The following is an 18,581-nucleotide window of genomic DNA, read 5'->3' as shown; positions in this document are numbered from 1 at the left end:
AATGTGTATTCTCTACCAGTTGAATAAAAAAATCTACATACTTTCATTAAACCGAGCTTATTAACTGTATAGTTAAAATCTCTACACATACGAAATTTTTATCCATTTATTCAATGGATAAAATCATTTATTATGATTATGCATTTCAGTTTCCCCAAGAATTTTTATTAATTTTTAATAAAATTGATATATTTGAGGAATATGACAAATGTACAAATTCATTTGTGTACAAATGACACATTTGAAAAGACCCTGATGCTGGGAAAGATTGAAGGTGGGAAAAGAAGGGGACAACAAAGGGTGAGATGGTTGGATGGCATCACTGACTCAATGGACATGAGTTTGAGTCAACTCTGGGAGTTGGTCATGGACAGGGAGGCCTGGCGTGCAGCAGTACATGCAGTCTTAAAGAGTCGGACATGACTAAGCGACTGAACTAACTGATACACATTCAGAATTATTATATTTTTCAGATTAATTGTTCCTTTTATTCTTTAATATACTTTTACTTCCAACAAAATGTTTTGCCTTAAAGTTTAATTTAACATACATAGCTATGCTAGCCTCCCTACTATTAAAAAAGGTTGATTTTGAGATCTTATTCTTTATAGGCTTTTATAGCTGTAGATTTCTTTCTAAGCACCTATTATAAGCATCATCCCATAAGTTTTGGATATTGTGGTTCTGTTTTCATTCATCTTTGCATGTGTCCTAATTTTCCATCTGATTTCTTCTTTATCCATTTGTTATTTAGGAGTGCCTTTTAATATCCATATGTTTGCAAATTTCCTGAATTTCTTCTATTATTGATTTCTAATTTCATCCCATTGTGTTTGGAGAACATGCTTTATATGATTTTAGCCCTGTTAAATTGTTTATTTTATGGCTTCAAATGCCTTTTATTCAAAACATCTTCAGTGTCCATTATTCAAGTTATTAAGTTTTCAGTACAAAGTTCTTAATTTTCTTAGTTAATTCCTAGACACTTTATATTTTTCATTGAGAGGTTCTTATTTTGTTATGTGTTTCTTTATTATTGGTTTGAGAATTGCTATAAATTTTTTATGCTAACCATGTAGCTAGAAAACTTGCTTAGCTGTCATTTGAAATGTGAGTTTATAAACCTGCTGCCATGGATGACCCTTAGAGGCTGTTGACCTTTTAAAAAGTCAAAGGTAGTTTTGGGAAGAGGGAATTTTGACGTCTCATTGGCCATCTATGGGTCTGGAAAGGCCTCTCCAGCAAGAGTCACAGGGCTGATTGTATAGTACTGAGCTATATTTGGGGGAAACTCCCTAGTTTTTACAATATTTCCATGGAAATCAGAGTAACACTGGGCTAAATATTTGGGTTAAAAACAGACAAATGAAAGAGCATGCAAGAAGATCCTTTTTCTATACTGTCTGATATTTATTAGTACTTGGATCAGAGAAACCCAAAGTGCACTGTAATGCAGGGGTTCTGGAATTCCAGGCTGTCCTGCGGACTGTAGACTGCAAAGCTCCAGCTTGTCACACTGTAGGAGGTCTGCCCAGGAATTAAACCTACAGCTGGATCAGCAAAGACTATAAGAGAAGAACTCTATTCTAACTGGGCCTTGTTGGTGAGAGATACTGATACAGAGAATAGAAGGAAGAGTTGGTGATGTCATCTTCATCAGGAACACTGTACAGTTCCATGATTTGAGTGATGTCAAATGCATCAGAGTATAAAGCAGGAACTGAGGCCACTAGCCTCTCCAATTGAGGATCTTGCGTTTGGACATCACTTGTAGGAATCTCCATGATCATAGAGTCCCCTGCCCAGGGGAAAGGGTCTAAGGGCTGAGGTGAGAGGGAGTTATAGGAATCTGAAACTGCAAGGAGAAAAGAATGAGGGCTGGATGATACTGTGGGCACATCCTTGGCTGGAAGGACCTGGCTTGGTGGCTTTAGTGATTGCTGCTCTTGCTCCCGCTGCTGCTTCTTCATTTTGAACCGCCTGTTCCTGAACCAAATCTGGAGTGGGGGAAGAGAGGAAATTATGGAAAATATCAATAACCTCAGATATGCAGATAACACCACCCTTATGGCAGAAAGTGAAGAAGAACTAAAGAGACTCTTGATGAAAGTGAAAGAGGACAGTGAAAAATTTGGCTTAAAGCTCAACATTCAGAAAACTAAGATCATGGCATCTGGTCCCATCACTTCATGGCAAATAGATGGGGAAACAGTGGGAACAGTGGCTGAATTTATTTTTTTGGGCTCCAAAATCACTGCAGATGGTGATTGCAGCCATGAAATTAAAAGACACTTGCTCCTTGGAAGAAAAGTTATGAACAACCTAGACAGCATAGTAAAAAGCAGAGACATTACTTTGCCAATAAAGGTCCATCTAGTCAAGGCTATGGTTTTTCCAGTAGTCATGTATGGATGTGAAATTTGGACTATAAAGAATGCTGAGGGCCAAAGAATTGATGCTTTTGAACTGTGGTGTTAAGCTGAAACTCCAATACTTTGGCCACCTGATGTGAAGAGCTGACTCATTGGAAAAGACCCTGATGCTGGGAAGGATTGAAGGCAGGAGTAGAAGGGGATGACAGAGGATGAGATGGTTGGATGGTATCACCAACTCAACAGACATGGGTTTGGGTAGACTCCAAGAGTTGGTGATGGACAGGGAGGCCTGGCTGCAGACCATGGGGTCACAAAGAGTTGGACACGACTGAGTGATTGAACTGAACTGAACAGTGAGCAATATTGTAAAAAAAAAATTTGGGGGCTCAGCAGACTTAAAGGTTGGAGTTGTTGTCTGTTGGCAGCGTTGTAAATAAGTGATTGCAGGGTTTTGCTAGAGAAGACCCTAAATGAGAGTCTGTCTGGATGACAGCATTTCTCTAATGTGAATTCTGTCGTGCCTCTGGAGTTCCAATTCCAGTGATACTATGCATGATCTCTGTAACCTAGTCACTTTACTCCCAAACCTCAGTTTTCCTCATCTTTTAAACTAGATAATAATAAAGCCAACATGTATTAATACAGCTTCCCAGCTCAGTACTAGCACACAGTAGGGACTCAATAAATGAAGTGTTACTGTTTTATGGAGGGAACTTCCAGGCTGAATAGTAGAATGTTATTTGAAAGAGGGTTCAAAGCACATCTCCGATGATCAGACAGACCTTTACTGTTGACTCTGGTAGATTGAGTTTTAAAGCAAGTTCTCTCTGGAGGTTTTTATCTGGAAACATGTTGCAGCTAAACAGAGCCTCCAACTCCTTGTACTGTATGCGGGTGAACGAGGTGCGTTCATGACTCTTCTTCCATTTTGCTGTGGAGCAAGAGATAGAGAGGAGGTGGTCACTTAACACAATTCCCTTCCCACTCAAATCCCCTAGAACACCACCGCTGTGAACTTCCCATGACTTCTCTCCCCTTCAACCAGGCTTGGAATCCATTCCCAGGTCTTGACTCTAAGAGGCTGAGTCCTGTGAAATTTAGTTTGTTCCTGTTGGGAAATGTTACCTCTTTAATTTTCTCTGTACTCAGTTCTCTCTGGCCTGCCTAACCTCAGGGAAGCGGACAGTGGTCTCCCTTGTCTTCTTTCCCACACTTTGTTTCTTTTAGAAACTGAGAAGGAACCTCATGTTCCCTACGCCTGAATATATAACACATTCTGCAAAATGGTTTCCTCTTTTTATTTATTTATCAGAAACCTAGTCTATCTAATCTGGAAAATGGGATTTTTCTTCTCCAGGCTTTATGAAGCTCTATTCACTCCTCTGGGAAGAGGTTCATAGAAATGAGATATAACTAAAGATGTGGAGACAATTGGAAAAACTATGGAATATTTTTTTAAATGGCAATGGAGAGAAGGAAATTTTCTAAGAACACACGATTAAGAAAATTTGCTGAAAAAGAGCTGCAGACACTGAATAGACTAATAACAACCGCCCCAAAACATAGGTAAGTTATAGAGTTCAAGCCAATGCTGTGCTAATTCTCCTGTTATATGCCCATTTCAGAACAAGGAGGAAATCTTCACTCGGGCCTCATTTATGTATTTGAAGTTCCTAACAGCAGTACTAAAATCAGACAAGAAAAAACACTATCAATATAACTATAAGACTAACACCATTTATGACCATACATAGAAATACCTTTTATAAAATGTATTTAATATAATCACATATTTGTTGTTGTTTTGTTGTTTAGCCACTAAGTCATGTCTGACTCTTCTGTGACCTCATGGATTGTAACCCACCAGCCTCCTCTGTCCATGGGATTTCCCAGGCAAGAATACTGGAGGGGGTTACCATTTCCTTCCCCAAGGGATCTTCAGTCTTTCTGACCCAGAGATGGAAGCTGAGTCTCCTGCGTTGGCAGGTGGATTTTCTCCATTGAGCCACCAGGGAAGCACAATCACATATATAAATGTACATATGCCTAAACTTATAGTATCTAATTTAATTTTAAAGTTCATAGACAAGTATTTTAAATCAAATATATAAAATATTGGGCTTCCTAGTTGACACTAGTTGTAAAGAGCCCACCTTCCAATGCAGGAGATGCAGGAGACCTGGGTTTGGTCCCTGGGATGGAAAGATCTTCTGGAGTGGGAAATGGCAACCCTCTCCAGTATTCTTGCCTGGGAAATTCCATAGACAGAGGAGCCTGGCAGGCCACAGTCCATGGAACTGCAAAGAGTCAAACATGACTGAGCATAGCACAGCATATAAAATATTAATTTATAAATAGTTATTTTTCTACTCACAATTTACAAAACTATTCAAACTGTTTGCATTTACCTTAAATAGCCATGTCTTCATTGACACTCTGATTCTAGTAATTAAATAGTGTAGTTTTATCAGGCACATAGTCTTTACTTTGAAATAAATTTTTTTGTGATACAGCACTTTTGTAATGTGTTTGTGAAATGCTATTACTAGAAATTTTAAGTTGCTGTTTGCCACAACATTCATCCTGTTAGGGTATGTCTGATCTCTACAACTTACTAGTTACCATATTCTTTAAAACAAGAAATGTTTTGTTCATGTATTTGGGTAAGTTGTGTATGGAAATAGTACAAGATTGAACACATCTTTGTTCCCCAGCCACTTAATTACTCTCTAGAGTTGTTCTGTATATTACTGTAGCCACTACTCAGCACAGCTATCAAACACATAAACGTACCTAGCTCCACCAAGGTACTGAATTTTTAATTTTATTGAATTTTAGTTTAACTTTAAATGCTGATATTTAATCCAGTTATTGGGAAGCTTTTTAGTATGCTTAGAACAACTTGCATATGTGAACATACTCTTTCAACTGTAAATTTTATGAATTCTAAATGCAGAATAAGTATTTCTGATGAAAATTTAGCTTTTAGATTGTGATATGCCAGTAAGTACAAATTATTCACTGGATTTCAAAGTTTTGATATGAACAAAAGAATGTAGCTATCTCATTGGACTACATTTTGTCTGTTTAGCAAAAAGATGTTATGGGTTAAGATGTGAAATCTTATATATATAATGTCAGATTTTTAATTATGTATTAAAAATAAAAGTAAAGGCTTTACATTTATTATCTCTTTGTATATTAAATACAAATATAAAAGTAAATTAAATAAAAAGCTCATAGGTGATAAAATGGAAAAGATTAACCTTTGAGTATATGTTTAACTTTTTATATACTCTTAAATTATTATCAGCTTGCTCTGTGTTTTCTATGTTATCCATTTTAGTAAGGCTATAACATTTTTTTTGCCTCAAAGATTCATGCCTATATGTTGGTGTAATAATCAAATTCTTCTGAAAACTCATTTCTGGTATTTATCAAATGGATCTCGGAGCTGTTGATTGTGGCTTCCCAATTATCTGTGCACAAAGACTCAGAAGGAAGATAGCAGGTAATTATCAGGGCTTAAGACAAGGAGGAAACCACCATCCCCTCCCCAAACATCAATAAGGATACACTGTAAAGTTCAGAACATTCTGAGAAAAGCCATCTGTGAAAAGATGCTTTTAGACCTGCAAAAGTTGAAATAATCCATCACCAGCCGATCTGTACTACAGGATATGTTACAGGTCATCCTTCAGACAGAAGGAAAATGTCATCTACCTGAAAGGACTCGTATCTGTAATATAACATCTCAAAATAAGACAACAAATATTCCGGTTAAAAATCCTATTATTCTAGTTAATAGATTTGAATAAGCTTTTCAGCAAAGATGTATAAATGGACATGTGGAAGATTGTACAGAAATTGGAATGTTCATACAGCAACTGGAAACTGCAGGTTGAACTGTGAAATGATAGAGTCACTTTGAAAAACTGTCTGGCAGTTTCTTCCTAGGAATCTACCCAAGGGAATAAGAACATATATCTATGCAAAGATGTATACCTAACTCTTCACAGCAGCGTTGTTCATAACTGCCGTGTTGGTAACAATCCAAATCTCCTTATTGAATGAATACACTACACAAACTGTGTATTCATCCAATGGAATGCCATTCAGCAATGAAAGTAATGGATCACTGATGCATTTTACAATTTGAATGAACCTCAAAATCACTATGCTAAAGAGATATATATTTGCTGAGACTGAATGATAGACTCATGAAATTATACTATCCTGTTTTTATTTTATTTTTTGGCCACACTGCACAACTTGTAGGATCTTGGTTCCCCAACCAGGGGTTGAAACCAGGCTGCACCAGTGAAAGCACCAAAACCTAAGCCCTAGACCACCAGGGAACGCCTCTCTGTTTTTGTTTATATTCAAAATTTTCTATATAGTAAAATGTTAAATGAACAAGTAAAATGTAATATTCAGCGATTCTTTTTTCCAAAAGGAAATGGATTCATCCTGAGATGAACTGTTATGAGCAGGAACTATGTTTGTTAAGGTAAGTGCTGCAAGTGAAGTGGAGTTTGTTGTTCATTCGCTCAGTTGTGTCCAGCTCTTTGTGACCCCATGCACAGCAGTATGCCAGTCCCTGTCCTGTCCTTCACTATCTCCTGGAGTTTGCTCAAACTCATGTCGATTGATATGGTGATGCCATCCAACCATCTCATCCTCTGTCATCCCCTTCTCCTCCTGCCCTCAATCTTTTCCCAGTGTCAGGGTCTTCTCCAATGAGTCGGCTCTTCGCATCAGGTGGTCGAAGTATTGGGGCTTCAGCTTCATCATCAATCCTTCCATGAATATTCAGGGTTGATTTCCTTTAGGAGTGATTGGCTTGATCTCCTTGCAGCTCAAGGGACTTTCAAAAGTCTTCTCCACACCACAGTTTGAAAGCATTGATTCTTTGGTGCTCAGCCTTTTTTATGGTCCAACTCTCACATCCATACATGACCACTGGAAAAACTATAGCTTTGACTATACAGACCTTTGTCAGCAAAGTAATGTCTCTGCTTTTTAATATGCTGTCTAGGTTTGTCATAGCTTTTCTTCCAAGAAGCAAGCATCTTTTAATTTCATGGTTGCAATCACCATCCACACTGATTTTGGAGCCCAAGAAAATAAAGTCTGACACTGTTTCCATTTTTTCCCCATCTATTTGCCATGAAGTAATGGGACCAAATGCCATGATCTTAGTTTTCTGAATGTTAAGTTTTAAGCCAGCTTTTACACTCTCCTCTCACTTTCATCAAGAGGCTCTTTAGTTCCTCTTTACTTTCTGCCATAAGGGTGGTGTCATCTACATATCTGAGGTTGTTGATATTTCTCCCAGCAATCTTGATTCCAGCTTGTGCTTCACCCAGCCCTGAATGTCACATGATGTACTCTGTATAGAAGTTAAATAAGCAGGGTGACAATATACAACTTTGACGCACTCCTTTCCCAATTTGGAACCAGTCCATAGTTCCATGTCTGGTTCTAACTGTTGCTTCTTGAACTTCATACAGGTTTCTCAAGAGGCAGGGAAGGTGGTCTGGTCTTCACATCTCTTGAAGAATTTTCCAGTTTGTTGTGATCTGCACAATCAAAGGCTTTAGCATAGTCAATAAAGCAGAAGTAGATGTTTTTCTGGAACTCGCTTGCTTTTTCTATGGTCCAACAGGTATTGGAAATTTTATCTCTGGTTCTTCTGCCTTTTCTAAATCCAGCTTTTACATTTGTAAGTTCTTGGTTCAGATACTGTTGAAGCCTAGCTTGAAGGATTTTGAGCATTACCTTGGTGGCATGTGAAAGGCGAGCAACTGTGTGGTAGTTTGAACATTCTTTGGCATTGCCTTTCTTTGGGATTGGAATGAAAATGGACCTTTTCCAATTTGTGGCCACTGCTGTTTTCCAAATTTGCTGTTATATTGAGTGTAGTACTTTAATAGTAGAAATTTATTAGTAAATAATAATTATTAATAAATAATAGTAAAACTACAAAATGTAGTTTTCTAGGAATGTGATCACAGATTAGTTCAACTCTTCACCTTAGTTTCATCAAGCAAAGGGAATGCTCTCAATGTCTGTTTACTTTATAATAAGAATTGTAATGTATTACATGAATGTATTAATTTAAGTCATTACTACACATTAAACAATAATACATACCACATAACATGTACTGCATTAATGTTTTATTAATTTTGTTATTGTAGGATATTTGTCAGTAAAAATGAAATCTTTGCTTGAAGTTACGAACTACATTTAACATGGACTATGTAACTTCATCACATTTCTGATAATTAGTTCATTGCCCATGACTCTACTGATCTTTTATAAGAATTAACCTACTCAGCATATCAAGTGTAAATTAGGAAAATGTTGCCATTTAATTAGCTAAGTGGTTTTATAGAAAATAATTCTTCTATAAGATTTACTGTATGTGGGATGAGCACACACACACACACACTGCTATATATAAGACAGATGACTGATGGAGACCTGCTGTACAGCACAGGGAACCCTATCCTATATTCTGTGATAACCTATATGAGAAAAGACTCTGAAAAATAATGAATATATGTATACCTAAATCATTTTTCTGTACACCTGAAACTAATACAGTATTGTAAATCAACTATACTCCAATAAAATTAAAATATTTTAAAAAATCTAATATGTTGAGGGAAAGGGGTTGCATATCAAAAGTTTCTTTCTTCAAACAAATATTTGATGGATTCCCACATATTTACTGAAATAAAAACTAAGTAATACTAAAAACAAAATCAAAGAACCATATTTCTCACTCCTATTTCCCAATATAATATGAACAGGAAGTATACTTTCTTTAAAACTAACAAATTTATACCTTTCGGTGTCGAAGGCCTGGGTTTGATCCCTGGTCGGGGAGTTAAGATTCCACACGTCATAGGTCGTGATGAAAAAAATCCTATGTATAATAACATCAACATATATATTATAAAATGCCTAAGAATGCATTTTAATGAAATGTATAAGGACTAGATGAAATAAGCTATAAAATTGTTTTAAAGAGCATAAATGATTGGAATAGAGAAATATATTCTTAAATGACTAAACATTAAAAATGTCAACTTCCCCTTCCAAATAACCATATAATTTCATTTTAATCTTAATCAACATCTAAGTAGAAATCTTTACTGAGCTGGACAAGCTGATCCTGAAATTGAGAAGAGAGGGCAAAACTTGCCCAGAGTCAGGCTTCTAAACAAACCAGCCCTGGCAGCTGCAGCGACAGGACAGACTTGGTGACAGAAGCATCGACACAGAGGGAGCTCAAGGCTCTTGGCTGCAGAGCCCCGGGGACAGTGTGAGAGGTACTGGCTCTTACAAGTTTGCACTATGTGTGAGTATAAGCTAGCAGTTCTTGGGTCAGGAGAAATTGGAAAGTTGACCCTCACTGTTACACTTTATTCAAGGAATTTTTGTTGAAAATATAATCCTACCATAGAAGACTATTATAGAAAGCAAGTTAAAGTAGATGCAAAACAGTATACGCTTGAAATCTTGGATAATATAGAAATAGGCCATTTACAGTGATGATAGATTTGTACATGAAACATGGACAAGGCTTTGCTTTATTTTATTCCTACACAGCACCGTTCACATTTAATGATACATAAGATCGGAGAGAACAGATTCTTTAAGTTAAAGACACTGATGATGTTCCAAAATTCTGGTTGGTAATAAGTGTGATGTGGAAGATGACAGAGTTGTAAGAAAGGAACAAGTTGAAGTCTAGCAAGAAAATGGAACAACTGCCTGTTCTTAGACTCCTCTGCAAAATAGAAAATAACTGTTAATGAGATATTTTATAACCTAATGTGGCAAATTATCAGGAAAACTCCACTGTCTGGGAAGGCCTGCAAAAAGTCTCCATGTTGTCAGCTTTAATATGCTAAATGCATTGTAACTCTGAGCCAAGTCTGAAGAAATATTGCCCAATACAACAGTGCTACCAGTTACAGACTACTTTGAGTAGTATTGACATCTTTAACAATATTATCTTCCAATCAAGCACACAGAATGTCTTTCTGTGTATTTCTGTACTCTTAATTCTCTAACTCGGGAAAATATCAAGATTCAAAACTGAAGTATGGTTTCTACTGAATGCATATAGCTTTTCACCATCATAAAACATAAAAGTTGAAAAATCATCAGTAGAACCATCATAAGTCAGGGACTGTCTGTACATATTTCAGAATTCATCAAGATACAACTTTGACTAGGAAAACTTTAAAATTGTTTACTTTGCTGCCTGAATAAAATGAGAGTTCTGTTACTAAGATACAATTTATAAAAATAAATCTGTGTATGTATTAATACACAACTACTCTCTATATGTAAAATGATATTTTACCCACAATATTGGACCACAATATTCTTGTGTGATATTTTGATGTATAACACATATATATTTTAGTCTTTGTCCATGGGTCCTGGCTCACAACTCCCCAAATTCTTAGAATTTCCTAAGCCATTAGAGCAATGGGAGCATCTTTTGTTATAATACTTCTGTCTTTTTTCCTCAGTTTTTGAAATTTCTCCAGAGCCATCAAGGTGAAATGAGTGTCTTGATATTCACATTAGGCTCCTTTCAACCGCAACTGACTTCATGTTAATGAAGTGACCTTAACTGACTTTGTTAATGAGGTGACTTTTAGAAATCTTCTAAAGATGCGGGACTATTTGCCCAGGGAACCAACCCTGATTAGAGGACTGGAACTTTCAACCCTACATCATGATTTTTAGGGAGGAGAGAGGGGCTGGAGTTTGAATCAGTCACCAATGGGCAGTGATTCAATTAAGACTATGTGATGAAGCTTCCATTAAAAAACCAAAAAGGATGGGAGGGTTCAGAGAGCCTCTACGTTGATGAAGCAGATCACATTCACAGGCTGCCTAGCCAGATCTAAACTTATGAGCACAGAAGCTCCTTGGTTTGAGCCCTATGTATGTCTTCATCCAGCTGTTGATTCTTATTCTTTAATATCCTTTGTAATAAAATGGTACTCAGGTAAGTAAATAGATTTCCTGAGATCTCTGAGCCACTTGCAAATTAATGAAACCCAAGGAGGGTGTCATGGGAACCTCTGATTTATAGCCAGTTGATTAGAAGCACAGACAACCTGGTCTTGTGACTGAAGTAAGGGTAGTCTTTGGGACTAAGCTCTTAACCTATGGAATCTAATGCTTTCTCTGGGTAGATAGTGTCAGAGTTGAGTTGAATTGTAGGATACCCAGCTGGTGTCAGGAGAAACATGGGGGAAAAAAACCTGCACAACACATCATCAGAAGTGTCAGGATTGTATTCTGCCTTGGAAAAGAAGCTTTCTGTATTTTTCTTTCTCTTTGCTTCAGTCTTTCTCTTCTAGAAAAACATTCTTACTTGCTCTATATCTTGTGTTCTCAGTTTATCATAATTTGATTAGACATGGGCCAAAGGCACTTGATCTTGATATGAAATTTATAACTTCCCCCTTTATGATGGGAATGGTTTTTGAATATATTTTTGAAAAGATATATAAGAGATATAACAGGGAATTCCCTGGCTTCCCAGTGGTTAGGACTCTGCACTTCCACTGCAGGGTTCCTGGCTGGGGCCAAACAAACAAATGAACAAAACCCCAAAACCAAGAGCACCAAAATCACAACTAGTTGTTGAACAACCATAGACAGAAAGATACTGGAACCCACCAAGAAAAGATACCCCACATCCAAGGACAACAGAGAAACCCCAACAAGATGGTAAAAGGGGCACAATCACGATAAAATCAAATCCTATACCTGTCAGGTGCCCACTCCAGTATTCTTGCCTGGAGAATCCCAGGGATGGAAGAGCCTGGTGGGGTGGACACAACTGAAGTGACTTAGCAGCAGCAGCAGCATACCTGTCGGGTGACCCACAAAACTGGAGAACAATAATACCAAAGAAGTTCTCACACTGTTGTGAAGGTTCTAAGCCCCACATCAGGCTCCCCAGCTTGGGGATCAGCAAAAGTACTGAGAATTCCTAGGGAATCTGACTTTGAATGCCAGTGGAATTTGATTACAGGAACTCCATAGGACTGGGGGAAACAGAGACTCCACTCTTGGAGGGCACAAACAAACCTTGTGTGCACCAGGACCCAGGGGAAAGGAACACTGACCCCATAGAACAGTGAGACCTACCTGTGAGTGTCTGAGGATCTCCTTCAGAGCTGTGGGTCAGCACTTGCCCACCATGGGGACGGGGCACTGGCAGCAGCAGTCAGGTGTAAATCCTCTTGGAGGTTGCCAATAGCCATACCATAGAGCCTGTAGACTCCAGGACTGGGTTACCTCAGGCAAAACAACTAACAGGGAGGGAGTGCAGCCCCACCCATCAGCAGACAATTGGATTAAAATTTTACTGAGCATGACCACCCACCAGAGCAAGACCCAGTTAGTTATCCCCACAACCAGTCCCTCCCATCAGGAAGCTTGCACAGCCTCTTATCCTCATCCACCAGAGGGCACAAGAACTACAATCCCATAGCTTCCAGACCTAGTACCACAATCACAGAAAGCTAACCAAAATAAGAAATAGGATTATGTCCCAGATGAAGGAACAAGAGAAATCCTAGATAAGTGGAATGGATAAATGACCTGGAAGGCAAAATGGTGGAAATCATTGTTGTAAAACAGAATATAGAAGAATGAAAAGAAATAAAGACAGCCTAAGAGGACTCCAGAACAACATTAAATGCACCAATATTCGCATTATAGGTGTCTCAGAAGAAGAGTGAGAGAACAACTCTGAGAAAATATTTGAAGAGATAATAGCTGAAAACTTCCCCAACATGGGAAAGGAAATAGCCAGGTCCAGGAAGCTCAGAGGGACCCAGGCAGGATAAACCCCAAGGAGGAACACACCAAGACACATACTAATCAAACTGACAAAAATTAAAGACAAAGATAAGATATTGAAAGCAACAAGGGAAAAAAGACAACATACAAGGGAAATCCCATAATATTGTCAACTGATTTCTCAGCAGAAACTCTACAAACCAGAAGGGAATGGCACAATATATTCCAAGTGATGAAAGGGAAGACCCTACAACCAAGAGGACTCTACCCAGCAAGACTGTCCTTCAAATCCAATGGCAAAACCAAAAGCTTTCCAGACAAAGTTAAGAGAATTCAGCACCACTAAACCAGTTTTACAACAAATGCTAAAGGAACTTCTCTAGGCAGGAAACACAAGAGGAGGGAAAGATCTACAAAAAATAAACCCCAAACAATGAACAAAATGATAATAGGATCACACATATAGATAATTACCTTAAATGTAAATGGATTAAAGGGCTTCCCTGGTGGCTCAGCTGGTAAAGAATCTGCCTGCAGTGCAGGAAAGCTGGGATCGATTCCTAGGTTGGAAAGATCTCCTGGAGAAGGGAATGGCTACCCACTCCAGTATTCTGCCCTAGAGAATTCCATGGACTATAGAGTCTATGGGGTCGCAAAGGGCTGGACATGACTGAATGACTTTCACTTTCACTTTCTTTCAAATGGATTAAATGTACCAATTAAAAGACATAGAATGGCTGGGAGGATACAAAAACAAGATCCATATATATGTTGTCTACAAGAGACCCACCTCAGACCTATAGACACTTACAGACTGAAAGTAAGGGGATGGGGGAAGGTATTTCATGCAAATAGAAATCATAAGAAAGCTGGCATAGCAATACTCATATGAGACAAAATAGACTTTAAAATGAAGACTGTTATAAGAAACAAAGATACTACATAATCATGAAGGGTTCAATCCAAGAAGAAGATATGACAATTATATACATATCCAACATAGGGGCACCTTAATATGTAAGGCAAATATTAACAAACATAAAGGGAGAAATTGACAGTAACACAATAATAGTAGGGGACTTTAATATCCCACTTTCATCAATGGACAGATCAGACAGAAAATCAATAAGGAAACATGGACCTTAAGGAGAAATATCATATGAAATTTTTTATATTTGGAATCTAAAAAGAAATGATACAAATGAACTGACAAGACAGAAAGAGACTCACAGACGTAGAAAACAAACTTATGGTTGCCAGGGAGGGGAAGGAATAGTTAGGGCCCTACTTTCATTTCACTTGGGAAGATCACGTGAAAAAAAGAAGTGAAAATTGCTAAGTTGTGTCCTACTCTTTGCAATGCCATGGACTATACAGTCCATGGAATTTTCCAGGCCAGAATACTGGAGTGGGTAGCTGTTCCCTTCCCCAGGGGATCTTCCTAACCCAGGGATCAAATCCAGATCTCCTGCACTGCAGATTTTTTTTTTTACCAGCTGAGCCACAAGGGAAGCCCAAGAATACTGGAGTGGCTAGCCTATCCCTTTTCCAGCGGATCTTCCTGACCCAGGAATTGACCTGGGATCGCTGGCATTGTGGGTGGATTCTTTACCAACTGAGCTATTAGGGAAGCCCTATTGGGAAGATCAGGTACACACTGTTATGGATACATGTACATATATGTATGGCTGAGTCCCTTTGCTGTTCACCTGAAACTATCATAACATTGTTAATTGGCTATACCTTAATGCAAAATAAACAGTTGAAAGTGAAAAACAAAAACAAGAAAAGATATAATAACTATTTTAAAACAAATCCAAAATACAAATAGAGGGTCCCATGTAAAGAGGGCAACAGGGTAGGAGAGTTACACTCACTGGCACCAGCTGGTATCTTTGAATCATCCTGGAAGTTCGTGCTAGAATCATCCATGTAGACAAAAGGGTCTGGCAGGGGATTCTCTTGGACTATTTTGTTCATCAGGGGTGCTGACATCTGGCAAGGAAAATCTTTATGAGAAAGAAGACACCGATTAAATCATTCATTCACTAGAAAGCAATGTTTTCAAGAGGACTAGGTTTACTGTAGCAATCTCTGACAAATAAGGTTGACCCCTGGAGTCTCCACCTCTGATATAAATGATTCACATTTTATACCATAGAAAAATACTCCAAATGTATTAATCAAAAATGAAACTTTGGAAGTATTAAAAGAAAATGTGTGCCAGACCCTCAGAATGGGAGAAAATAATAGTAAATGAAACAACTGACATAGGATTAATCTCCAAAATAAACAAGTATCTCATTCAACTCAATACCAGAAAAATGAACAACCCAATCAAAAAGTGGGCAGAATACCCAAACAGACATTTCTCTAAAGACATACAGATAGCCAATCAACACATGAAAAGACTCTCAACATCACTCATTATTAGAGAAATTCAAATCAAAACTACAATGAGGTATCACCTCACACCAGTCAGAAGGGCCATCATCAAACAATAAATACTGGAGAGGGTGTGCAGAAAAGGAAACTTTCTTGTGCTGTTGGTGGAATGCAAACTGATACAACCACTACAGAAAACAGAATGGAGAGTCCTTAAAAAAAATAGGAATAAAACTACATACCATATGACCCAACAGTCCCACTACTGGGCATATACCCTGAGGAAACCATAACTGAGAAAGACAGATGCACCCCAACGTTCATTGCAGCACTATTTATAATAGCTAGGACATGGAAGCAACTTAGATGTCCATCGACCAATGAACAGATAAAGAAGTTGTGGTGCATATACACACTGGAATATTAGTCAGCCATAAAAGGGAATGCATTTGAGTCAGTTCAATGAGGTGGATGAACCAAGAGCCTATTCATACAGAGTGAAGTAAGTCAGAAAAAGATAAATACCATATATTAATGCATATATATGAAATCTAGAAAAATGGTACTTATGAACCTATCTGCAGGGCAGCAGTGGAGATGCAGACACAGAGAACAGACTTGTGGACTCATGGTGGGGGAAGGAGAGGGGGTGACGAACGCTGAAACATATAGATTACCATGTGTAAAATTAGACAGCCAGTGGAAATTTACTGTATGATGCAGGAAGCTCAAATCCAGGGCTCTGTGATATCCTGGAGGGGTAGGATGGAGTGGGAGGTGGGTCCGGAGGTTTAAGAAGGAGGGGGCATACGTATACCTATGGCTGAGTCATGTTGATATATGGCAGAAACCAACACAAAATTATAAAACAATTATCCTCCAATTAAAAATAAACTTAAAAAAATTTATGTCAACATCTTTGTGACAGAGTAAGGGGATATTTTCTTTAGTAAGATTGTTGAAACAGTCCCTACATGAAAAGATGGACAAATTAAACAATTAGACTAGGTCAAATGACTTCAGATTTCTCATCAGAAACTGAGGAAGACAGACAGTAGAACAAAATCTCTAAAGTTCTGAGGTAAAAGAATTGCCAACTCATAATTGTATATCCAGAAAAATATCTTTCAGTGAAGGACTTTCCTGGCAGTCGGGTGGTTAAGACTTAGCCTTCCAATGCACAGGGTGCGGGTTTGATCCCTGGTTGGGTTGCTAAGATTCCACATGCCTCATGGCCAAAGAACTGAAGTGTAAAACAGAAACAATATTGTAACAAATTCAATAAAGACTTTATAAATGGCCCACATTAAAAATAAATCTTAAAAAAAAAAATGAAGGTGCAATGATGACCTTATCAGATTAAGAGAAACTTTCAGGTCTGTGGCCATTAGTCCTGTTCTTTAGAAATATTAAAGCAAGTTCTTCAGGCTAAAGGGAAACTTGGAACTTTAGGAGTGAAGAGCCAGAGGAATAGTAAATATCTGATGCATATAATAATATTTGGAGATGTTTTCCATGTCAAACATCTAAATGCTTCATATACGTGATTCATTTAAACCTCAACAAACACATGGGGAGAAGTACAGTTGTTAGTATCTTCTTATAAATGAAGGAAAATTAAGATCTTAAAGTCTGTGCAGCTAGACAAACTGGTAAAGAAGGTTTTATTAGCTCCTGTGTGCAGAATATAAATCCCCACACACTTCCCCAGGAAGAGCAACCTGAGAGTCTACACCTTGTAAGTTCTAAGTTGCCTCAGTCATGTCTGACTCTTTGCGACCCCATGGACTACAGCCTGACAGGCTCCTCTGTCCATGGGATTCTCCAGGTAAGAATACTGGGGTGGGTTGCCATTTCCTTCTCCAAGGGATCGTCCCGATTCAGGGATTGAACCCACATCTCTTGAGTCTCCTGCATTGGCAAGCGGGTTCTTTACTACTAGTGCCACATGGGAAGCCTGAGTCTACAGCTTAAGCTGGCATATTAAACAAAGAAGCATAGGTTTCATCAGTGCTTCCCCTGGTGGCTCAGTGATAAAGAATCTGCCTGCCAATGAGGGAGATATGGGTTTGATTCTTGGTCAGGAAGATCCCCTGGAGAAGAAAATGTCAACACACTCCAGTATTCTTGCCTGAAAAATGCCATGGACAGCACTTACTCAGCAAATATTTATTGCCTGCCTTCTGCGGCCTGTTCTTATCAGCCTGGTGATTCTGCAGTGAACAAAGCATATAAAAACTGCTTCTATGATGGAGCTTCTGATGATGAACAGTCTAATGAGGACTTTTCAAAGTCCAAGCTAGCACAAACATGGGGAAGTATGCAAGCCCTGTGAAGCAGTCACCAACCTTCATAACAAGGAGTCTCACATTTACTCCCTGAGTTTCAGAAAGTAATCAGATCACCTAATCTTCCTTCTGTACTCAATTTACAATGCTGTATCAGTCCCCTCCAGTGGGGATGGAGCTGAGTGATTTGCCTCTTTTTTTTTTAATACTTTTGTTTTCATCTTTGGCTGCACTGGTCTTCATTGCTGCCCGCAGGCTTTCTCTAGTTGCGGCGAGTGGGAGCTACTGTCTAGCTCCAATGCTTGGGCTTCTCATTGCTGTGGCTTTAGGCACATGGGCTTCAGTAGCGATGGTTCCCCGGGCTCTAGAGCGAGGGTTCAGCAGTTGTGGTGCTTGGGTTTTGCTGCTCCACTGTATGTGAGGCTGAACCCGCATTCCTTGCATAGGAAGGCCAATTCCCATCCACTGTGCTACCAGGGAAGTTCCCGATTTGCATCCTTAATCTTGCTCCTTTGGTCTTTTAAATCCTTTTTGACCACTTAAACACCACATTTTGGAGCCCTCCCCTCCACCACTTCCCATGCTCACCTGTCATGAATTCCCTTGGAGTGCCCATTTTCAAGTCGATTTATGTGCCTCTTTAGGCAGTTCCTTAAGTGTGTCCTTATGGTGAAATACC

The 18,581-nt window shown here is 38.6% G+C and overlaps 1 protein-coding gene and 1 pseudogene across 1 annotated transcript; one reads left to right on the top strand and one right to left on the bottom strand.

Moving 5' to 3' along the window:
- The window catches only part of LOC129643593 (ras-related protein Rap-1b-like), a 15,977-nt pseudogene extending 3,677 nt beyond the window's left edge, over positions 1–12,300 (top strand).
- On the bottom strand, positions 1,387–18,581 carry ARGFX (arginine-fifty homeobox). Its single transcript, XM_055568343.1, is given in 6 exon segments — positions 1,387–1,583; positions 1,586–1,997; positions 3,158–3,306; positions 9,232–9,312; positions 15,107–15,238; positions 18,491–18,581. Coding segments are annotated over 6 exon segments (960 nt in total). The 5' UTR covers positions 18,519–18,581; the 3' UTR covers positions 1,387–1,425.

Source organism: Bubalus kerabau, chromosome 2 (assembly GCF_029407905.1).
Source record: "Bubalus kerabau isolate K-KA32 ecotype Philippines breed swamp buffalo chromosome 2, PCC_UOA_SB_1v2, whole genome shotgun sequence".
Taxonomy (NCBI): Eukaryota; Metazoa; Chordata; class Mammalia; order Artiodactyla; family Bovidae; genus Bubalus; species Bubalus kerabau.
Note: the sequence above shows the minus strand (reverse complement) of the source record. Positions and strands in the feature narration are given on the sequence as shown.